This window comes from Pyrus communis, chromosome 8, assembly GCF_041283825.1.
Source record: "Pyrus communis isolate YQ-2024b chromosome 8, ASM4128382v1, whole genome shotgun sequence".
NCBI lineage: Eukaryota > Viridiplantae > Streptophyta > Magnoliopsida > Rosales > Rosaceae > Pyrus > Pyrus communis.
In genome coordinates, this window is record NC_142572.1 from 16,978,616 (window position 1) to 17,000,626 (window position 22,011).

Genomic DNA, 22,011 nt, shown 5'->3' on the forward strand with positions numbered 1-22,011 from the left:
AGAATAATCATATGCAATACTCAAAGATTTGTTTTCTTCAAAACGACACTGAATTTTATTGTAGTAGAAAACAAAATTTTTAAGGGCTAAAAATACGTGGTTTCACATAAATATGTTAATACTACTGCATCCAAATCCTCTTGAGTAGATTTGTGGCTTGGGGGCCAGCTGACCCCCTCGAATTTTAGTGAATATTCATGGATGTTTTAGGTGTTGTCTTTTTAAAGGTTGGACTTGTTCTTCATACATGCTCTTTAACTGCTTAACAAAATGCTTCAAAAAGGAGCGATCATTCTTATTATTCTTTTAAAAATTATTAACTTGGGCGATATGCGTTCAAGTACTAAATTTTCTCATTCAAGGGAAATGGCAGGCTTGCAAAAAAGTGGTGGAGTCGTGGAGGAATAGAGTATATAATCATGTGTATTGCTAATTACATTGGCTTTAATTCTATTGTCTGCTACTACTTCAGTGGAGAGAGTCTTTTTCTACCATGAATATTTTAAAAAGTCCATTGCATAACCGATTGGGAGATCAATGGTTAAGTGATATCATGTTGTTTTATACTGAGAGCAATGTTTTTTCTTCCATTGATAATAAAGCTATAATTCAACGTTTTCAAAGTACGAAAACGCATCATTGACAAATGTAACTTGTATTGTTATTTGTTCAATAAATTACGAATGAAGGAACTATGGTTTTTTTTTTTTTTAAATTAATATATGTCTAAGAATTGTTTGTGAACTTTTACATGCAACCCTCCAAACAAGTTTTTTAGATCCACCACTGCCTATGTATTCATTTTAAATTAAGTAGCAATATTGCCATTTATCATGAAAAATACAATCCACTGTTTTTTGTTAACAAAAAGTGAAATTAATGGAAAGATATCTTCAAGTGCTTGTGACATGGCATCCTCAATGGTTATATATATAACACAATGGAATTACGTATGGTATCTTATCACATATACTTTTGTCATTTCACGTTGTTAGATTTTGAGTCATGAACCTACATTTAGAGGTGATTCCATTTCATCAATAAATTGATTTAAAGACAGTTACACCTAAAAAAGAGAGAGTAGTTCATAAAAAACCTCAAGATGATTTGTGCAATGAGAGAGTGGAGACAATCCAAGGGTATTTTTCTGGAAATCTAAAATATATAATTGTCCATAACCATAAGGATTACGATCATTGACACCTATACAGAAGAAGCAAAGCTTTCTCTTCTCCGACCTTGTTTGCTGTTGTCTGCGAGGGAAAGGAAAGTCCCAAAGTACTAGGAAAAGGCAGTTGGAGCTTGTTAAATGGCGTTCTTTCGCTGTCTTTAGTTCTCTAACCACTGCAGCTAAATTCCTCTCACCAAATTTATACTTTCTAATCTCCCATCATTAACTAGCTAGTGTTTATTAAATCTCAGAGCCCCAAAATTAAAATGATTGAAGTTGGACGTGGTCTTCAAAACATGATGAAAAATGCTTTGGTGATCCGAATCAACTTGGTTGTTATTGCTTTCTTTTTCATTGTTTACGTTACCCTTCTTCTCCAGCCATCTTCCTCCATCTACTATGAGAACGCATCTTCTCTTTTGAGGTGCTCAGAGCGAGAGTGCCATTACAAAGTAATGTGCCCTTCTTTTGAGGAGTTAAGCAAGAACCTTTTCTTTTAGGTATATATGTTTGGGTGAGGGATTTTCAAATTCTAAGGTATTTACACAAAATGATGAAGAAATAGATCACAAAAAGTTAGATAGGAGGGATTAGAAATGCACCAAATGAGTATTACAAAAAGCGTGCGGGAGGGATTTTCAAATGTTTGGGTGAGGGACTAGTCATTTGCAAATCGCTCTCACATGCCTTTTGTAATGCTATGTGGTGATTTTCCAATCCTTTTATCTAATTTTTTGTGAACCATTTCTTCATCATCTGGCCTAAATGTCTTATAAGTTGGAAGTCACTCACCCAAACATACCCTTAGGTTCTAACTTGGATGACTTTATGAACCTAATTCAAGTACATATTTTATAACTCAATGCCCATGTCATATTAAAATACCTACATCAATCCTGATATTTACAAATATTCCCATCAAGAACTTTCCAACTCAATCCTTAACCATAGTACCAAGTCTTTATATGTGAACTTGGTCACAATATACTTAATTAGTGAACTTCCTACTTATAAATTGTATATTATTTTATTGTATTTTTAATGTGAGGCTTTATTCTCCAACACTAGTTATTAACATTCGTTTTGTGTAAGCAGGTAGATAATGGAGTTAAGATCATGATGAAGCCAGTATTGGAGGAGACCAAAGGCAAGATACCAAGGCCTAAAGGCAGTATGAGCAAGATAGAGGTACCAAGCTTTTTGAATGGAACTATGGGGAAGGGGACGATGAAATTTGCTGTGGTAAATATGGATGAGTATGATTTGCGTGAGTGGGATAAGTTTGGAAAGACCATACCAATCCATTTTAACCACATTCCAGATAACATCAAATGGGATGATTTGTTTCCTAATTGGATCGACGAAGAGGAAGAGAGTGACGTCCCAACTTGCCCAAAGATACCAATGCCGAATATTCAAATATATGAGAAGATGGACATGGTGGTTGCTAAGTTGCCATGCAGGTATCCGGAAGAAGGGTGGAGGAGGGAGGTGTTTAGGCTCCAAGTTCATCTTATAGTGGCTAATCTGGCTGTGAGGAGAGGAAAGAGGGATGGGAATAGGAAGACAATTAAAGTGTTGTTTTGGAGCAAGTGTAGGCCTATGTTGGAGATATTTAGGTGCGAAGATTTGGTGAGACAGGAAGGGAATTGGTGGTTATTTGAGCCAGATATGGCTAGGTTGCGGCAAAAGGTATCATTGCCTGTTGGCACTTGCAATTTGGCTTTGCCGTTCTGGGGACAACAAGGTATGCTTCCAAATTATGACCATATTGTTTCCTTTATCATCTTCTCCCATCAAAATCATTTTTATTTATTATCGGCGGTGTGCAATTGTGCATATGATTTACATATCACATATATTCAAAAAATAAAAAGACACGTTACTGTATAAAATCAATACGTAGTTATTATGTATAAAAACATTCTTTATTCATTTTTCATCTAAATTGAAGAGTTTGTATTAAATGAGAAAATATGTCATATCTAGTTGTATATAATTACGAATCTATTTATTTCATCAGGTTTAAAAAAAAAAAAAAAAAAAAAAAAAGATAATACACCATTGTACTAGAATGTGACACAAATAATTGTATTCTACAATAATCTCTGAACTTGATGAAAATTTAATAACTGTTACAGTGTATGATCTGGCTAAAATCCAAAGCACAACAAACAAACCCAAGCGAGAAGCCTACGTCACAGTCCTCCACTCCTCCGACTCGTATGTTTGCGGCACCATAACCTTAGCCAAGAGTCTACTCCAAACCGGTACCAAACGTGACCTTGTCCTTCTCTTGGACAACTCCATCTCCGCCCCTAAGCGTGACGCTCTCTCAGACGCCGGGTGGAAGCTCCACGTTATCGAACGAATCAGAAACCCTAAAGCCAAAAACGGCACTTACAACGAATACAACTACAGCAAATTCCGCTTATGGCAGCTCATCGAATACGACAAAATCATCTTCATCGACGCCGACATCATCGTTCTCCGAAACCTCGATCTCCTGTTCCACTTTCCACAAATGTCTGCCATCGGCAACTCTGTTTACCTATTCAACTCCGGCATCATGGTAATCGAGCCTTCCAACTGCACGTTCAAGTTTTTAATGGACCACCGAGACGACATAGTCTCAAACAATGGCGGCGACCAGGGCTACCTCAACGAAGTCTTCGTATGGTGGCACCGAGTGTTGAATAAGGTGAATGCTATGACGTATTTTTCGGCAAATAGGACAAACAATACGACCATTCAGGATAAGCAGTTTGGTGCTGACCCACCGAAGATATTTGCGATACATTACTTAGGGTGGAAGCCATGGCTATGTTATAGGGATTATGATTGTAACTGGGACACCAAAGAGCGCCATGTCTTCGCGAGTGACGCGGCGCACGAGCGGTGGTGGAGGGTTCATGACACCGTGGACGAGGGTTTGCAGAGGTTTTGTGGGCTGACGAAGCAGAGGAAGGATTATTTGGACTCGACACGAAGTGAGGCGAGAAAATTAGGGTTTCCTGATGAGCATTGGAAGATCAATATCACAGATCCTAGGCAGCACCATTTGGTGGCATAGAAGAATTTGTCTGTTTTTTTTTCTTCTTCTTTACTTTGGGTTCATATTAAGTTCTTTACTTTAGAAAGAAATATACTCTTATAAGAACTCAAGTCATAATGCCTTATGTTTTAAAATTGCTCATGGCTTGGCAAGATATGCTTTGCATTGTTGAAGCTGGTTGCAACTCCTCGGATGAAAGAAGTTGTAGCCCGAGTAAACTGATGCAAAATCTCCTGAACATCATTAATGAGATGCCTATCAGAGGCCCGAGACAGGTGATTAATTGAAGAAACTTTAGTTGAAGTGTTATTCGACCAATTAAGCTTATTTGGACTAAAACAAGACAGCAAAATGTGGGGTAGGGTTAAGAATTACGCAGAATGTGGGTTAGTTTTACATAAAAACAAGACACAATACAAACCACAAGCTAGTTGAGCCTTTGCTTGCAAGCTTGTAATGCAGTTAAATGATTCGAGCAGTCAGTTGTTAAGTCTTCTCTTAAATTATTATCAATAATCTATTATGAAGTTTAACCTACTATCTCACTTCTTTAGTGTAAATAACATCGAATATGTTAAAAAGATTCTTCTCTCAAATTTGTTCTAAAATCACCATAATGTCATAACTTTTAACCATTTGATTAAAGGTAGTCATTTTTATTTGCTTCGTTTTTTAAACGCTAATAAGATGTCTAAATGGTTTGCTAAATTACTACACATCCATTTTTTTTTTCCAATGACAAACTATGAAAAAAGTGCTTGGAAAAAAGACAATTATGATCCTCAAAACAGACTGTACTAGTACAAAAACATGTTTGCGCGACGCAGCAAATTTCGTGGCGTAAAGTATGTTTGTGTGACGCTAAACACAAAATGTCGCGCAAAGTAGCTTTGCGCTACGTTGCGCAGAACAGCTTTGTGCTACGTTGTGCAGAACAGCTTTGCGCGACGCATTCCTTCGTTGCGCAAAGCTACTTTACGCGACGTTGACTGCATCGCACAAGATTTTGGTGTCAAACCAAGAATGCTTACCTCTTTTTTTCCCAACTTTGCGCGACGAAGGCATACCTACATCGCGCAAAACAGCTTTGCACGATGTAGTTGAACCTACATCGCGCAAAGTCAACGACTTTTTTTTCTAAAATAACCACACATATGGGCCTTTTTCTTCACACTCAACCTCTCTCTTTCAGACTCTCTATCTCTCTCAACCCTCACCATCTTCACCTTCAGGTATTGTATTTATTTGATTAATTAATTAGCTATTTATTAATTACATTTATGTTTGGATTTTTTTATTTTTGTGTATTTATGTTTTTCTTTAATTGTCTTTGTCAATGCTAGCTTATTTTTAACAAGTTGAGTTTTGGTTTTGAACAATTGAATGAGTAGAATGAAGGAGTATGAAGGATTTTGATAGGTTTAGGGAAATAAAAGCTAAGAAACTGCAAACTGCTCAGTTAACTTAATCTAATTTAGGGATAGATTGATGTGTGCTAAAAAAATGGAAAGATTTCATTTCTCACCAAATTGGGAGGAGGAAACTAGAATGTTGGAGATTTAGAGAAGAAGCCAGTTTACAGCTTTGTCAAACCACTGTTCTATTACGTGGTTAGTAATCATTTTAGGTGTAGTCTCCACCCTTTACGATTTAGAATACGTGGTCTCATCATATAGGTCCTTAAACAATAATTTTCAGGCCGGAGTGGAAGGGGTAAACAATAAGTTAAAACTGTGGAACATAGAAATTTTGGGTGATGTCAATATGGAATCGTCCCATTTTTTGGTTTAGAAGGATTAATAGTTTGTATCTATCTTATTTAGTTTCACTAATTATTGTGATTTAATTTATTTGTATGCACATATTTTTGTACATCAAGTACAAAATTGTTTTTTGTTTTACGAAGTTAATACTACTTAACTTCGTACATTTTTTTCAAGAAAAGCTTAGTTTTCCGTTTGAGAATTAGTTGGATTTCGTGTATGGATGCGAAAGCATGACTACGGTCCAATTAATTCTTGAATTGTCCCATTTTTTGGACAGTTTGGGAATGTATAGTTATGTGTTGTAGTTTGCGGTTCACGGATTAAGTTTCGATAATGGAAATTTTGCTATCCACTTGTGTAAATATTTTAAATTGACGATCAAATTATTTCGTTGTATTCATATAGGGTCAAGGAGTATAGCTCTAAAAAATCATCAAAATCGGAGTTAAAGTAACCGTTAAATCGGGATTTTTCATTTATAACCGTCAAAAAGTTTTATCCCATTATTTGATCTCTGAATATTTTTTTTTTTTTTTTTTGTGATTTTTGGCATATGTGATCTCAAAGTATATACAAACAAGTTTAACAGTTTGATCGTTGAAACTAATTTCGTACAATGCGTTTCCCATCAAGTTCAATGGTATATATGTTTCGTAAGTAGATTTTAATTTATTTATTTTGTACTCATAAGCAAAAGGGCAAAATAAAAGCAAAAGGAAAAAACTTTTTTTTTTTTTTTTTTTTTGTCCTTTTGCTTTTCTTTTGCCTTTTCTTTTGCGGTTCTTCCATTACCTTTTTCTTTTGTGGTATCTACTTGTGTAAATATTTTAAATTGACGATCAAATTAGTTCATTGTATTCTTATAGGGTTAAAGAGTGTAGCTCTAAAAAATCATTAAAATCGGAGTTAAAACTACCGTTAAATCGTGCTTTTTCGTTTATAACCGTTGAAAAGTTTTGTCCTATTACTTGATCTCTGAATGTTTGTTTTTTGCGATTTTTGGCGTATGTGATCTCGAAGAATATAAAAACAAGTTTGACGGTTGGATCGTTGAAACTAGTTTCGTACAATGCGTTTCCCATCAAAACGATACATTCACTAACACTTAGAGTTTATTTATACTTTCATCAAGTATAACATAAGATTTTGTAGTATCCACTAGTGTAAATATTTTAAATCGAAGAAAAAATTAGTTCTTTGTATTCATATAGGGTGAAGGAGTGTAGTTGTAAAAAATCATCAAAATCGGAGTTAAAACTACCGTTAAATCGTGCTTTTTCGTTTATAACCATTGAAAAGTTTTGTCCTATTACTTGATTTCTGAATGTTTGTTTTTTTCGATTTTTGGCGTATGTGATCTCGAAGTATATACAAACAAGTTTGATGGTTGAATCATTGAAACTAGTTTTGTACAATGCGTTTCCCATTAAAACGATACATTCACTAACACTTAGAGTTTATTTATGCTTTCATCAAGTATAACATAAGATTTTTTGGTATCCACTAGTGTAAATATTTTAAATTGAAGATCGAATTAGTTCATTGTATTCATATAGGGTCAAGGAGTGTAGCTCTAAAAAATCATCAAAATCAGAGTTAAAACTACCGTTAAATCGTGCTTTTTCGTTTATAACCGTCGAAAAGTTTTGTCCTGTTACTTGATCTCTGAATGTTTGTTTTTTTCCAATTTTTGGTGTACGCGATCTCGAAGTATATACAAATAAGTTTGACGGTTGGATCGTTGAAACTAGTTTTGTACAATGCATTTCCTATCAAAACAATACATTCACTATCACTTAAAGTTTATTTATACTTTTATCAACATAAGATTTTGTGGTATCCACTAGTGTAAATATTTTAAATTGAAGATCGAATTAGTTTATTGTATTCATATAGGGTGAAGGAGTGTAGCTCTAAAAAAATCATCAAAATCGGAGTTAAAACTACCATTAAATCGTGTTTTTTCATTTATAACCATCGAAAAGTTTTGTCCTATTACTTGATTTCTGAATTTTTTTTTTTTTTTTTTGGCGTATGTAATCTCGAAGTATATACAAACAAGTTTGGCGGTTTAATCGTTGAAACTAATTTCGTACAATGTGTTTCCTATCAAGTTCAATGGTATATATATTTAGTAAGTAGATTTCAATTTATTTATTTTGTTGCGCAAAGCGTTTTTTTTTTTTACCTTTTGCTTTTCTTGTGGTGTTCTTGCACTACCGTTAAATCGTGTTTTTTCGTTTATAACCTTCAAAAAGTTTTGTCCCGTTACTTGATCTTTGAATGTTTGTTTTTTGCAATTTTTGACGTACGCGATCTCAAAGCATATACAAACAAGTTTGATGGTTGGATCATTGAAACTAGTTTCATAGAATGCGTATCCCATTAACGATACATTCACTAACACTTGAAGTTTATTTATACTTTCATCAAGTATAACATAAGATTTTGTGGTATCCACTAGTGTAAATGCTTTAAATTGAAGATCGAATTAGTTCATTGTATTCATATAGGGTCAAGGAGTGTAGCTTTAAAAAATCATCAAAATCGGAGTTAAAACTACCGTTAAATCGTGCTTTTTTGTTTATAACCGTTGAAAAGTGTTGTCCCGTTACTTGATCTCTAAATGTTTTTTTTTTACGATTTTTGGTGTACATGATCTTGAAGCATATACAAACAAGTTTGACGGTTAGATCGTTGAAACTAATTTCGTATCCCATCAAGTTCAATGGTATATATATTTACTACGTAGATTTTAATTTATTTATTTTGTACTTAATTATAACACTTAAGAAATTGAATGATATATATATGTAAAAAAAATTATTGTGGGTTTTTGTTAGAAAAATATATTATTGTGGGGTTTATGTAAAAAAAAAATTGAATTTGAAAGGAGTAAAGTCACATTTTCAGTAATTTTTATAATAATTGAAAAAAAAACAAAAAATACCTTGCGCGACATCTTAACGTGGTCGTCGCGCAAAACCACTTTGCGCGACGACAAATTGTATACCTACATCGCGCAAGTTAAGATAAATTTGGCGGTCCAATAGTGAAAAATAGGCGATTTTTTTCAATTTTTCTAAGTTTGGACCTCTCTCCTCTTTCCCGTATAATAGACCTCTCTCTTCCCTCTTTCCTGTATATACCTCTCTTCCCTCTCGCTCATCTCTCCTTCTCTTTTTCCCATAGACATCTCTCTCCCTCTCGTTCGCAAGCTTTCCTCTTCACAATCTTGAACAATCTGTGCAAGTTCTCTGGCAAATACAAACTCGCATCTCCAGTTTTGCATGTTTGCATTCCATTTGAGTACGTTTCTTATTAGCGTTTTTTATAATAGCTCATTTGAGTACGTCTCTCACTTCTCCAAGCCTCCACATTTCCAGCTGCGGCTCCAATGGTGAGTCTTGTTTTCTCAATCTTTAATTCTTCTGGGGGTTTTGTTTTTAATTTGTTTAGATCTTTCTGCTGCCATTGCTGATTTTTATGTTTTTTTTTTTTTTTTTTTTTTTGGAGAATTTAGTGCTAAAATTGGTGTCTTTCTGGTCAAGCTGGGGTTTAGGAATCGAGGGGTTTGTCTAGAATCAAATTTCAAGTTTCGGGAAGTTAGTATTGCAGAAAATTAGGACAGTTTGAGCTTCATTGGCGAGAATTTCACAAATTTACTTTTTCCAGCTCTTTCTGTTTGGTTGATGACAAAATTTAGGAAGCCAAATTCGATTTCCAGAATGAATTAATATTGGAAGAAAATTGATTTATCTTACGTTAAGTACTACTCGTTCTGCTCAATTAAGCTCATGTATTTTACTAGGATAATCTATGGCTTAGTAGTGACTTTGATGCACTTATGTCAAACTTCTCCATGAAATTAAGCATTGGCTTCCCCTCGGGGGGGGGGGGGGGGACTCCGATGTGCATTGTTAATCTGACTTGCCAAGCTTCACTGCCGTACCTTTATTTTTCTTAAGAAATAAACCGGCTTTGTAAATGTTTTGTCGAAGGTAATGACAACACCAAGAATTGTAAACTTTTAAATTCCTTAAAAGTGTTTCAATTGGTGTTATATGATTTCTGTCTTTTTTATTAGTTCCAATGCGATCACAAAATTATTTGGTGTATGTTTAATGTATATGTCATAGAAAAATATGGTGCTGTAATATATCATTGATGTATGAGTATACTGAGTCCCGCATAAAAACCTGTGATTGAATGGTCATTGAGCATTTGCCTTTGGTAAAAACTTATTGGTTTATTTGAACATAGGGGGCCTGAAGCTCCATGGCAGCTGTATTCTTTTCTTTTAGGCTTTGGAAGAGTTCGTCCTGCTGCGAGTCAACCTTACCCTTCTGCAAGAGTCCATGGGTAAGGACAACCCTTGTAAATTAAACATATAAATTCATTACTATGTGTTTCACTTAGTGTTTTATGTTTTTTTTCCGTGTGTATCTGTCTTAATGCGATCACATTCTTGTGGCACATGCTTAATTTATGACACGTCAGAGAAGAATATAGTAATGTGATATATTATTGATGCATGAATGTGCCTGAGTTATGCATAAACACCTGTGATTGAATAGCCATTGAGCATTTGGGTTTCGTTATGTATTAAAAACTTATTGATTTTTATTTTAACATAGGGGGCCTAAAGCTCCAGGGCAGCTGCATTCACCTCATTTGGTCTTTGAAAGAACTCGTCCTGCTGTAAGTCATTCTTACCCGTTTGCAGGAATCCATAGGTACGACAATCCCTGTAATTGTACATTCAGTATTCTGTGTTAAGATGATTTGAGAAAACCAATTACATTTAGAAGCAGACTTGTCATTAGTCGGAAAAAATTGTGTTATTGTCCAATGCCATGTGAAGTAGAATTGACTAGTTTTGGATAATTGGCATTTTAATTTCTAAGTTGTAGCAGTGTTGTGTGTGTTTCAGTTTCGGCATGTGAAACTTTTTGTTTCATTGTTATGACATTGGTTTAATTAGACCTTTGCACATTTTCTTTTTGTTACGTATTTCTCATCAAGAATTTGGTGGTTGAACTTGAAATCCTATATTCCATTAAGCAAATATTATAAAAGTTGAAAAGGTATTCTTTCAGCATTTTGTGTGGCATGCTTTAAGCCTTTTGCTTTCTCTTTAGCGAGAAAAGATTTATGCTTTCGCGTTTTGTTTTCTATTCTTTTGTTAAATTTCTTACTGATAAGTTTGTCTTTGAAATGATGTTGAGTTGAATGCTTTCTTGATGCTCTGCATGTCCTGAACTTACACGTTTTACACAAATATTCGGAGAAGTGGTAGGCCGAAAATGTGGCCCTCCAGATGTCAACTTTGTATAAACAAATTATATGTCTTTTCCATTTCCTATATGCTCGCACTGATCAAAAGATGTGGAAGTTGATTTCTTAGAATTGTTTTTAAGAGAACACTCTCTCTATACATTTAGCCACAATCATTCACTAGTTGCAAGCTGTAGAAATCATTATCAACACCATTCTAAAACCTTTGTTAATTTTTCAGGGGAAGAAGAAAGATTGCTCAATTCTCTTTCTCTTCTCCCTTTTTCCTTTTCCCTTTAATTTTCTCATTTCTCCGTTTTGCTTCTCTGCAATAATTAAATACATATTCCAAGCATATATATGTGTGTGTATATATATGTATGTATATGCAAATAATTGGAACATTAGTTGGTTGGATGATGGATTGCAAAATGTTTGCCACTGCAATTTGGAATGCCCAAATTTGTTTGGAACACAAACACTTCATATTTGCCTAATTGATTCTAGAACTTTTCTTGATCCAATTACTGCATTCTTTGTGTTCCTTATTTTGTAACATCAGAAAAATGGAGGGGTAGGATTTCGGCTATTTGCTTCGCTTGGACTTTATGGCTATGTTTGATACACCGCATTAGTTTGCCGAATTGAGCTATTATGAGTGAGTCTAAGTTGTATCAAATAGGATGCTATTTAGCAATCTCACTAAGTGGGACTAGTGCCTCACCTAGTCTCCTTATTTTGACCTTGTTAAAATGAGGGCTTGAACTAGAAACAACCCAAGCGAACACGCCCTATAGGTTTTTTAAATAAAATGGAGCTTACTGTTTATAAAATAGTGTCGGACTACCCATTCTTTTTTGTTTCACTTGATGCACTTTTTTTTGTTGGCCATGAAAATGGATAGGTAGTTCCTCTTATTTTGAAATTAAGAATTTTGGTAACCTACTTATTACTTTGGCTGCTAATTGATTAGTTTCAAATGCAAGAAATGATTAGTTTCTAATGTTATAATTTTATGGTTCAAAAAGTGTATAGATGTCGCAGGTGATCACTCGTCGTCGGAGTGTGACCAATGAGCTTCCCGCATTATCAGCATCTACTGCTCCAGGTCGAACACCGCAGAGGTCGATGCGTTAAAGGAGGAAGTGACAACCCTAAAGGGTCAGCTTGCGATCTAGGGCCAGCAGATGAGGGCCTAGGGCGAGGAGCCTATGTTGGGCACGTGAGAGACCTTGTACGAGCCATACAGATGATCGGCATCCAAATCTCACTACCAGTACCTGATCTTGCTCCACCTTCGACCTTCGAGCCACTTCACCTAGAAGACTACTTGTAATTTTTTTTTTTTGTTCGGACATCTTATATGTACATTTTCATATATTTTATAATAAAATACTTTTCTTTGGTTAATTAATCATTGTTTAGAATTTAATTGCAATATTATTAAAAATTAAAAAAAAATATATTTTTGACCAAAACCAAAAAGTGATCTAATCCATTTTGTGCGACGTAGTAGGTTGCGTCATGCAAAGTCACTTTGCGCGACTCAGGACATGTGTCGCGCAAAGCCCCTTTGCGCGATGTAGGTTTCTTCTTCGTCGCGCAAACCCTTCTGTCACTGCCTTGCCACGACAGTTAGCGCGCAACGAAAGTCCGTTGTGCAAAGTTTTGCGTGACGTTTTTTGACTTTGCGCGACGAAAGACCTGCGTCGCGCAAAGTGTTTTGTACTAGTGCTGCTAAATTGACCGAATAAGATGTCTCAAATAAATGTATCATTTGATGGATCTCTCAAAACAGAATATGGCTTAAAAACATTATATATATATATATATACATATGTATGTATGTATACATATGTATGTATGTATGTATCATTAGAGCATACGATGAACAAACTGAACGTAATACTAAGAATAATATTTTATTAATCTTAAACAAAGTAACACTAAAAAAAGCTAACTCATAGAAACTACATCTTGTCAGACTTATTATTTTACGAGTTACAAAACACCCTATTGATAGAGGAAACCAAAACGATCCTTAATATCAAACGGGTAAAACAAACCCTGATATCAAACGTGGTAGGAATCATAATCTTTAGTAAAGAAAAACCGACATATAATAATAAATTAATTTTCCAAGTATATATGAATGCCGACTAAGGTATACATCTCTCTTGCATGGCCAAGTATAGAGAAATAAGTTTTTTTGCGGAGTTGAAGTTGGATAAGATATTTGAACATACATGAATTTTGGTTATTATGGAAGAAACTAACTAGCTAAGTTCATTTCATTATTCAGTCATACTTTTTTTTTCCCCTGCAGCAAGTAAACAATATTTCGATTGCCAATGTTACTGTGTTAACAAACTGTGACACACAATTAAATAATTTGATAGCTGGTCACTGTCTTTAATTAAGATTTAATATCAACATTAGGAGAAAAAAAACTCAGTAATTTGATTGGTTGTACCATTAGGCAAGGATCGATGATCGATCGGGTGATAGGAAAAGGATACGATGGTGAAAGATTGGTTGAGCACATATATTTAGGTGCACCAATTAAAGAACAATCACATATGAAATTTGTATAACTATAGGAAATTTCTGGTGAAGCTTTAATCAAATAGGATGATCAAGTAACTTGTAACTTAAGTGTTAATTAAAATCCATATGATCAAAGATGAACAGTATCTTGCGGAGTAAGTAGAAATTATGGGTATTTTCTGTCTTATTACTCTCTCTCTCTCTCTCTCTCTCTCACATGCGTGATTTTTCTGTGTAATCAAGATATACACGTTGTATCCGATCTAAAATCTCTCGTGACACACATCTAAAGGTGCTTCCAAATTAATGGGAAGCTGAAAGCCTAAAACCAGCTCCGTTCAACATGTATTAGTACCACTGTTGATAAAAAATTGTGCATAATATGTAAACAAATAAATCATTCAACACAATTTCACTCTCGTTCATTTTTCCGAAGAGGGTTTTATTAATTTGAATTCAACCCATTCTAGGCTAAGCGCCTATTAATTACAACCTTTTTTTGGGAAAGGAATACCATTTGATTCCAATATGAATAAATTGTAACTTGGGGATTTGGGTGTTTGATTTTGTGACTGCACCTAGGTCAAGCCCTAGATTGCCTACATACCCTTGTTGGGGGATCAAGTCACTTGTAGTTCTTTTTGTATTTGTTGGGATTTGATGCCTTGTGCAGTTTTAGCTCATGCAAGCAAGGAGCATTTGATGCCTTGTGCAGTTTTAGCTCATGCGGGCGAAGACTTTAAGCCATTAGAGCATTTAATGCCTTGTGCAATTTTAGCTCGTGCGGGCGAGGACTTTGAACCATTGGAGCATTTGATGCCTTGTGCAGTTTTAGCTCGTGCAGGCGAGGACTTTAAGCCATTGGAGCATTTGATGCCTTGTGCAATTTTAGGTCGTGCGGGCGAGGAATGCCTTGTGTAGTTTTAGGTCGTGCGGGCGAGGACTTTAAGCCATTGGAGCATTTAATGCCTTGTGCAATTTTAGCTCGTGCGGGTAAAGACTGTGAACCATTGGAGCAGTTTTAGCTCGTGCGGGTAAGGACTTTGAACTATTGGAGCATTTAATGCCTGTGTAGTTTTAGCTCGTGCAGGCGAGGACTTTAAGCCATTGGAGCATTTGATGCCTTGTGCAATTTTAGCTCATGCAGGCAAGAACTTTAAGTCATTGGAGCATTACATGGCTTCATGCCATTTGAGACTTGTATGCTATTTGGGATTTGATAGGGCTTCATGCCATTTAAATTTTGACATGACTTCATGCCATTTGAGACTTTTCTTCAGCTTCGTGCCATTTGGGATTTGATACAGCTTGGTGCCCTTTGAAACTTGATGTGGCTTCTTGCCATTAAATCGGCTTTATGCCATTTGAAACGGCATTGTTCCATTTGAGCGTCAAGTAAAATTAATGGGTATATTTGTGATGAACCCACTAACACTTTGCTATTTGACTTTGCTTGGTGCCATGCATCTCAGACTCCATGAATAATTTTAATTTTAATGGAGGCCATATTCATAAAGCCCACGGAGGAGTGCTTTTATTTATCCACTGTAGCTTCTTTCTTTGCACAACGCACTCAAAATTGGAGTAGGACTTCAGAGAAAAGAGAACATAGGCATCTGTTCCCTTTCTCTTTTCGCCGTTGCTTTTATCCATGTGATGCTTCCTGCCATCCTTTTTATTTCTTGGACAAAAGACATAGAGTTAGTAATTCAGAGGTTTTTGTCTTGTTTCTTTGTAGGGTCAATAGCCTCATTATTTTAAGTATGATTTTGCTAGGACTTTCCTAATTATAGGAAGACATCATTTTCTTTTTTGATTTCACCACCGAAGCTTGCTATAACACCCACGTGATGAACAATATGTTTTTTTCTTTTCCCTCTCTATTTTCCATTTTCTACTGTAGCTTTCTTTGTTATTTTGGTATCCCAATTTTAATGGGATCTTTACAAAAGACATACAACAATCCAGCAGATATGGTCCTTGAAATCACAGTGGAGATTGCTTTGTTCATCTTCATTACTTTTCACTTCCCATATTTGCACAAGAAGAAAATAAATGAACAACGATGGGTAAGGGGTCGCCCTCCTCTCATTTGCTGCAGCCATCAGAGTCGGTGGTTTCTTTCCCCAGGCGTGTACTCGAAAGGGCAGGATGACTCTTTTTCTACTATTTGTAAAGAACTCGTAGTTGTTGGCTGGGGTTTCTCTAGGACTTATCACCAAGGAAGGAGCATACCGCTCTTCGCTGCAATAGTAGAGGAATGTTGTCGTCATCACTGTTTGGCAGCTGCGTTGTCACTCTACACGAGACTGCTGCATCTCCACTGCTTTCAGTTTTTGCTTTCTTCAGACTCGTGCTATTTGTGGGAGTTTGGTTATGGTGAAGGCGGAGGACTGCATGCGTCTTCTTTCTCGGGACAGAGCATGGACGATGGAGAGTATCAACCACTCTCACGGAAATTCTTAGAGCCGATGATGATGTTAGGGAGTAGAGAGTATGTGGCCGTGGAACTTCGTCGAGTGTTCTAGAGCACTTAAAATTTCACTGCAGAGACGACTCGGCAAAGAGTGATATCGACTGCTCATTTCTTTCTTGGCATGGACGGCGAGCATGGATCACTTAAATTTGATTGGAGCTTCACGGGGTGGTTTAGACCACCCCGAAGAAATTCATGGGACTAACGGCAGCAACAACGAGCTAGGTTGTGGTGGAGGTGGAGGACCGCATACGGCTTCTTTCTCGGGACGGAGCATCGACCACTCTCATAGAAATTCTTAGAGCCGATGACACTACTAGAATTATGCCCATTACACACCATTTTTTGCCCACCCTTTGCAATTGGTGGTCATAGATATAAAGTTGCTACTCTTACTATTATTTGGTGGCTTTACAGTGAGATGCCACTGATATCAGTGGCCTAAAAAAATCAGCCACCAATATTGGTGTCTGTTAACTAACTTTATTTCTTAAAAATACTTTTTTGTGCATTTGTGATTAACTGGGCACCAATACAATTTATTGAACACCAATAAAACAAATAAAAAAAAACCATTAAACCTTTCTCCCCTTCACAAAAGTCCAACTCCTCCCCTTCATTCCCTCCGCTCGCTTCCCCTTTCATTCTCTCTCTCCTCCCTCCCGTATACTCTTCTCTTTCATGCAGCAGTGGCTCCATCCTCCCGTCACCAACGAGCGTCAAACTATACCTTCAAAATCCTCTTCCCTTCCTCTTTCCAACCCTCAAGTTAGTTTCTCCAAATTTGTAGCCGAATTTTCTCAATTTCAGATCTAAGAAACGGTGACCATAGGTATTCCGGCCAATTTCCAGCAAAGTCTGCCTGAATTGGACCTCAACCAAGAGGTAAAAATGAACCTCTCCTCATGGGTGTTCCCTAGTGTAAGTGATTTTTTTTGGATCAATTCTAGATTTCAAATTTTAATTCCATTTTCTGTATGCATGTTGAAGATTGGGGACAAGGAAGGTGAATCAAGGTTGTTTCCAACCTGGGCCGAGAAGAATGGAAGCCTTGGAAGGTTGTGGGTGAAACTAAGGTGAAGAGGGTTCTTCTAAAAAAATTAAGGTGAACATGGTAATTTTCTCCTTAACCACAACTATCACATTTTATCTCTTGCTTGGAATTTTTTTTTTAAATTCCCAGGATCTGCAGTTGCAATATTTTTGATGGACAAATTAAAAAAGAAGCAACTGCTTTTATAAAGCTTTTGTAGTCTCAAGCACGGTAAATATATCATATACACTAAAACCCATAGGGTTGGTACTGTGGATGACCAGTATTGTTCCAATTTTACTCTTCAGTTGTTCTTTAAGTCTTACTGTTTTTGTTAATTACACAGTAAAATGACGGTTTTGACCCTGGATTGCCAATAGAAGTCTCTCGACTCCCTCAGAAACGAAATCCAAAAAGGAAAAACTGTGCTCTGCAACACGATTGACGATTTCGATTCCGCTTTGTGGATGCCTCTGGAACTCTCCAGTCCTGCGTCCGTTCATCATATCGCTGGACCTTCCACTTCCAGTGCATCTTCATGGTTTTTTCATCCGTTCCCTCTCTCTCTTTCTCAAATTTCTGCTTCCGCCGTTCTCAAACTCGCCTTTCTCACTCTCAAGCGTTCAGTCTCTCTCGCTCTCAAACGTTGCCGATCTGTCGAAACCCATATTCCTTTCCTCAAAATCCAAGGTATGGACTTCATGCAGCACTAAGTTTTTGGGATTTTTTTTTTTATATTTTAGTTTTGGGTTCGTAATTTTTTGCTCGGTAGATGAGAAAATGTGATTCCGTGTTTCAGTTTTATTTCATGCTACGTATTGTAATTGGGAGATTAATCTGTTAATTTGTGTTTATGTAGAAATTGGAAGAAGCAAAGAACATGTATGCTTTTAGCACCACCACCTACACTGGATTCCAATGAACTATATCCGAAGAAGCATCTGAAAAATTCAAAGGTATGCATAGTAGTCAGTTGCATTTGCGTTTTGCAGCTCATGGAATGCTTTTTGCAAGCTTAGATTCAGCTCATGAAAGTTCTTATTGCTGTGGTTGTGTTGTGGTTGCAGCTTATGGAATGATTTTAAAAAAATCAGGCCATAATCAGTTTGTACAGGAATACCAAGAAATCAGGGATTAGGATTAATCTCCCTGTTAACATGTGGCCAGTAACATGTCCAGGGCAAGCTTTGAATGCACCTGATGACTTGCCTAAGAATGTCACACGGACTTTGAATCAGGGCTCAATTCCCATGAGCATGGATTTTCATCCTTCACAGCAGACTCTACTTCTTGGGTTGTATTTTTTAAGTAGCTACTTATATTTATTTGTATACCTTTGGCTCTACAGTTTTTCCCTAGATGCTTGCTGCTCATAATTGACTGTTGATTGTTCTCTGTATATGCTTCAGTTGGTACCAATGTGGGGGACATAGGGCTGTGGGAAGTTGGATCTAGGAAGATCCTCTGCATGGTAGTAAATAGATACTTTTCTATTTGAAAGTTCTTATTGTTGTGGTTGCTGTGTATTTACTTAGATTAATTATAAATTAGAGGTGGTTAAAAATTCGAAATTTTATTGATGCATGTTTTCTTCTTTCTTCCCAGCTATCAATTTGTTGTCTGAGGAAAATCTGAATAGATCAGATAGTACATGAAGAAAATGATTTTGGTAACGAAGAAGAAAGAAGAGTGAAGTAATGAGATATGAAGTGAACTTTGCCGCTAAGATTAAAATAGAGATTGTAGTGAGCAAAGTCTAGGTATGAAGAGTCTGAGTTACATAATTGTTAATGGCTTTGAACCTTTCTAATTTTGTAAACCGTTAATACTATCTTAAAATTTAAATTATGAATCCTTATAATTGAAATGTCAATGATTTGAAGCTCATGACTGAATTATTACAGTTCTGTAAGATTTATTGATTACCTTTTTTCGAACTGTCTCTCGCAGCGGAATCACCGCCACCAACAGCTATGGCTACACAGTTCATCGTCATCCGGTATTCCTCCAAAATTCCACTATCTCTCTTTGTTCTCTCCTACTCAGTGCGTCTCTATTCTTCCAGGTCCACCAATATCTATATCCCAAATGACTCTTTATATGTATCTATTTGTTAGAGAAGGCTTTTGCCTTTTGGGTTCAATTTTATCTGCTGTCTGCATTGGATTTGATGTCTTCTTGGTCCCTATTTTTTTTTTATCCAGCAATCGAGCTTGCATTATGACTTAAGAAATTAGCAAATGAAAGCTGCTTCACTTGCACACTGTAAAACATTCATTGTTATTGTATGATGTCTTTTTAATATAAGATGATTAGGCTTAGGTGATTATATTTTGTACCATCAATTGGTTCGTGTTGTGAATTAACAGTCTTACTATACTATGTTCATCCTTGAATTTACGACTAACAGGTTGCTGAGAAGAACAAAGATGTGCAATTAATAGATTTTGTTGAAATCAAGTTTTTAGCTGAGCAGGTCAGTCTTGATCTCTTCCCTTATTTTTCATCAGGTTGGAAAGGTTCTACAGGGACGCTTGCATGATTTTTGATGTTCTGCTTTTACCTTTTTAGGTGGAAGCCTATCAAGAAAATATCTGAATATTTTGCTCAACTAAGGACACTTCACAAAGGGCACGGTAAGAACCCGTAATTCAATTTCATTGTCATCTTTATCACACGTTTAGTGTTCATCTTTTGAATATAACATTACTTATCTTTTGTGAAAATTCCCCAGAGAGTTAGAAACAAGGATATGATGCAAATCTGAATGTAGGCTGTTTTGGTATGTGTGTGTACGTATAGGTGTGTTATATTGATATGACATGCTGCCTAAGTTATCTATTTTTGGATTGCTAGATCAAAGAAGGAAGTTCAATTTATCAAGGATCAAGGTTTGGACTGCTAGACAGCACGTCGCCTTCGGTTTGAGGTATGGAATTAGTCTCGTGCTTGCAATCTGGCCGCTTACGTGTTTAAATTTCTGGTTTATCAATATGCTCAAGATTTGGTTAACAGGTAGTTATGCAAACAAATTAAAGTTCCTTTAAGCATATGGTTGGTAGTCTTGGTGCCCTCCAGATTTGTGTAAAAATCTAGCTGCAAGTAAAACTTCAGTAACAATGTGTTTTTGTATTTCTTTCTAGTGATCAGCTCTTTGTGCTCGAAATTTGGCGATCAGGACTTGCCTTTGATTTTTTTTTTAGTGCAGCAGAGTTTTGCATCGATTTTTTCATCTTCTTCCAGATTTCTGTTCCTTTTTTTTTTTTTTTTTTATATATTGTTTTGGGATATGTGAATGTAATTTTTTGAGTATTTCTTTGCTTCAATTCTCTCTAATCTTTTGATGTTTAGTTTGAACTCCCATCGCAGCATCATCATCATCATTTGCTCTTACTGCTGCTGCCTTTGACTGGTATTTCCCTATTTGCTGCCCAAACAACAGTCCTCTCAGATACTACTTGCTCTTAGATACTACTTGCTTGGAGTACCATATACCTATATAGTAGTTTGAAAGCTGACCTGGTTTGAAGAAACCTAGCTCAAACATCCCACCTGGAGAGACAATGGTTTGATCGCCAAAGAGAGATTGGCATGACATGATTAAGCTCTTTGGAAACAGAGTCTTCAAACACTTTTCAAAGTTTGAGTCCCAACATTTGTTCAAAATTGTATTAAAGATCAGTTATGCAAATTTGTAGTATATTCTTATATCAAAGATCTTACAATTTGTTTCCTCACAAAAAAAAAAAAAAAAAAAAAAAAAGGAAATATTCCTATTCAAATCTGGGTGCCCACACAGGGCATCCTCTTTTTTTAATATTATTTTGCAATTTTGCCACCGATGTGAATAAGGGTGGCACTGCAGGAAAGGCACCAATGAAATATTGGTAGTCATTGTTACAATAGAGTCCTCTACATAGGCCACACTCTCTAGTTTAGTGGGTGTTTGGTGGGCATAGAGGTTTGCCACCAATGTGAGTGGCAACACTTGACAATAGCCACTAAATGAAAAGGGTGGCTTATAGCCAAATTTCTAATAGTGTGACGATGGCAGGGAGCAGAGAGCATGCATCACTTAGACTTGGTTGGAACTTCACGGCGTGGTTTAGACCACCTCGAAGAAATTCATGGAGTTGACGACAGCGGCGAGGACAGAGAAGAGTTCCTGGAACGGTGCAGGTGGTGGTGCATGGTGCCGATTTGGGGCTGTTTCTGCATCTACAAGCGTTGGTGTCTTGGGGGAATTCCCCTTGAGTTCATCCTTGTTGTCGTTGGCCATGAAGAGAGAGGGAGAGAGCGGAGCATTAGGAGGTTGCTGCTGCATTTGCCGAGCTGGGGGCACCGAGTGAGGAAGAGAGCAGGAGAAAGAGAACTGTTGTGGGAGGCTTTGAAACTTCTCTGAGCACCCAAAGACTTCGGATGGTCGGGGACTCCCTTGCTGTCGGTGAGCATGCGTGCTTGATTTCTTTTCTTTTTTTTTTTTTTTTGAAAAACTGCATGCTTGATTTCTTGACATGGGGATGAGACCTCTATGGGGTTAATTCACCATCTCCTATTTCCTCTCGGTGGCTGCCACCAAGTGCTATAAAGCTTTTCGGTTCTTTGGGAAAAGTGAGAGGTAGAGAGGGTTGAGGGTGTCGCAGGGTACCCCTCTCTTGTGTGAAGGAACCTATTTCATTTTTTAGT

General features: G+C 36.5%; 2 protein-coding genes, 1 long non-coding RNA gene and 1 pseudogene across 14 annotated transcripts; all 4 read left to right on the top strand.

Moving 5' to 3' along the window:
* The first annotated feature begins 1,437 nt into the window (after positions 1-1,437).
* LOC137716963 (UDP-glucuronate:xylan alpha-glucuronosyltransferase 2 pseudogene) lies at positions 1,438-4,260 on the top strand (annotated as a pseudogene).
* A 4,811-nt stretch (positions 4,261-9,071) lies between these two features.
* Positions 9,072-12,679, top strand: LOC148695215 (uncharacterized). Of its 4 annotated transcripts, none has more exons than XR_015965067.1 (4): positions 9,072-9,392; positions 10,256-10,354; positions 10,630-10,728; positions 12,314-12,679. XR_015965067.1 is itself a non-coding variant. In XM_088698239.1 (4 exons), exons 1-4 carry the CDS (start codon positions 9,283-9,285, stop codon positions 12,343-12,345), a joined length of 321 nt encoding a protein of 106 aa, XP_088554365.1. In that variant the 5' UTR covers positions 9,074-9,282; the 3' UTR covers positions 12,346-12,679. The 4 variants fall into 4 exon arrangements, 2 of the variants coding, with proteins under 2 accessions (XP_088554365.1, XP_088554364.1); XM_088698239.1 differs by having other exon boundaries at positions 9,074-9,392; positions 10,630-10,693; positions 12,298-12,679; XM_088698238.1 differs by having other exon boundaries at positions 9,074-9,392; positions 10,630-10,693.
* A 4,225-nt stretch (positions 12,680-16,904) lies between these two features.
* On the top strand, positions 16,905-21,163 carry LOC148695216 (uncharacterized). Its single transcript, XR_015965004.1, has 4 exons — positions 16,905-17,177; positions 17,283-17,397; positions 20,182-20,254; positions 20,677-21,163. It is a non-coding gene; the product is annotated as an uncharacterized LOC148695216 (long non-coding RNA).
* Positions 17,686-20,037, top strand: LOC148695217 (topless-related protein 1-like). Of its 9 annotated transcripts, none has more exons than XR_015965000.1 (8): positions 17,686-18,015; positions 18,185-18,281; positions 18,393-18,619; positions 18,735-18,796; positions 18,931-19,085; positions 19,276-19,590; positions 19,736-19,801; positions 19,897-20,037. XR_015965000.1 is itself a non-coding variant. In XM_088698153.1 (6 exons), exons 3-6 carry the CDS (start codon positions 18,483-18,485, stop codon positions 19,921-19,923), a joined length of 345 nt encoding a protein of 114 aa, XP_088554279.1. In that variant the 5' UTR covers positions 17,693-18,015; positions 18,185-18,281; positions 18,393-18,482; the 3' UTR covers positions 19,924-20,037. The 9 variants fall into 9 exon arrangements, 1 of the variants encoding a protein (XP_088554279.1); XR_015964996.1 differs by having other exon boundaries at positions 17,690-18,015; positions 19,276-19,390; XR_015965002.1 differs by having other exon boundaries at positions 17,690-18,015; positions 19,276-19,370.
* Positions 21,164-22,011: the final 848 nt, after the last annotated feature.

Bases quoted from the DNA above. Each gene is read 5' to 3' on its own strand.
- LOC148695215 (XM_088698238.1), top strand. From the start codon at position 9,283: ATGTTTGCATTCCATTTGAGTACGTTTCTTATTAGCGTTTTTTATAAT. The intron at 9,393-10,255 runs GTGAGTCTTGTT...ATTTGAACATAG, and splicing joins TTCCAGCTGCGGCTCCAATG to GGGGCCTGAAGCTCCATGGC. The intron at 10,694-12,313 runs GTAAGTCATTCT...TAGATGTCGCAG, and splicing joins TTGAAAGAACTCGTCCTGCT to GTGATCACTCGTCGTCGGAG.
- LOC148695217 (XM_088698153.1), top strand. From the start codon at position 18,483: ATGTGGCCAGTAACATGTCCAGGGCAAGCTTTGAATGCACCTGATGAC. The intron at 18,620-19,275 runs GTTGTATTTTTT...TGTCTCTCGCAG, and splicing joins CAGCAGACTCTACTTCTTGG to CGGAATCACCGCCACCAACA. The intron at 19,802-19,896 runs GTCAGTCTTGAT...TTACCTTTTTAG, and splicing joins TCAAGTTTTTAGCTGAGCAG to GTGGAAGCCTATCAAGAAAA.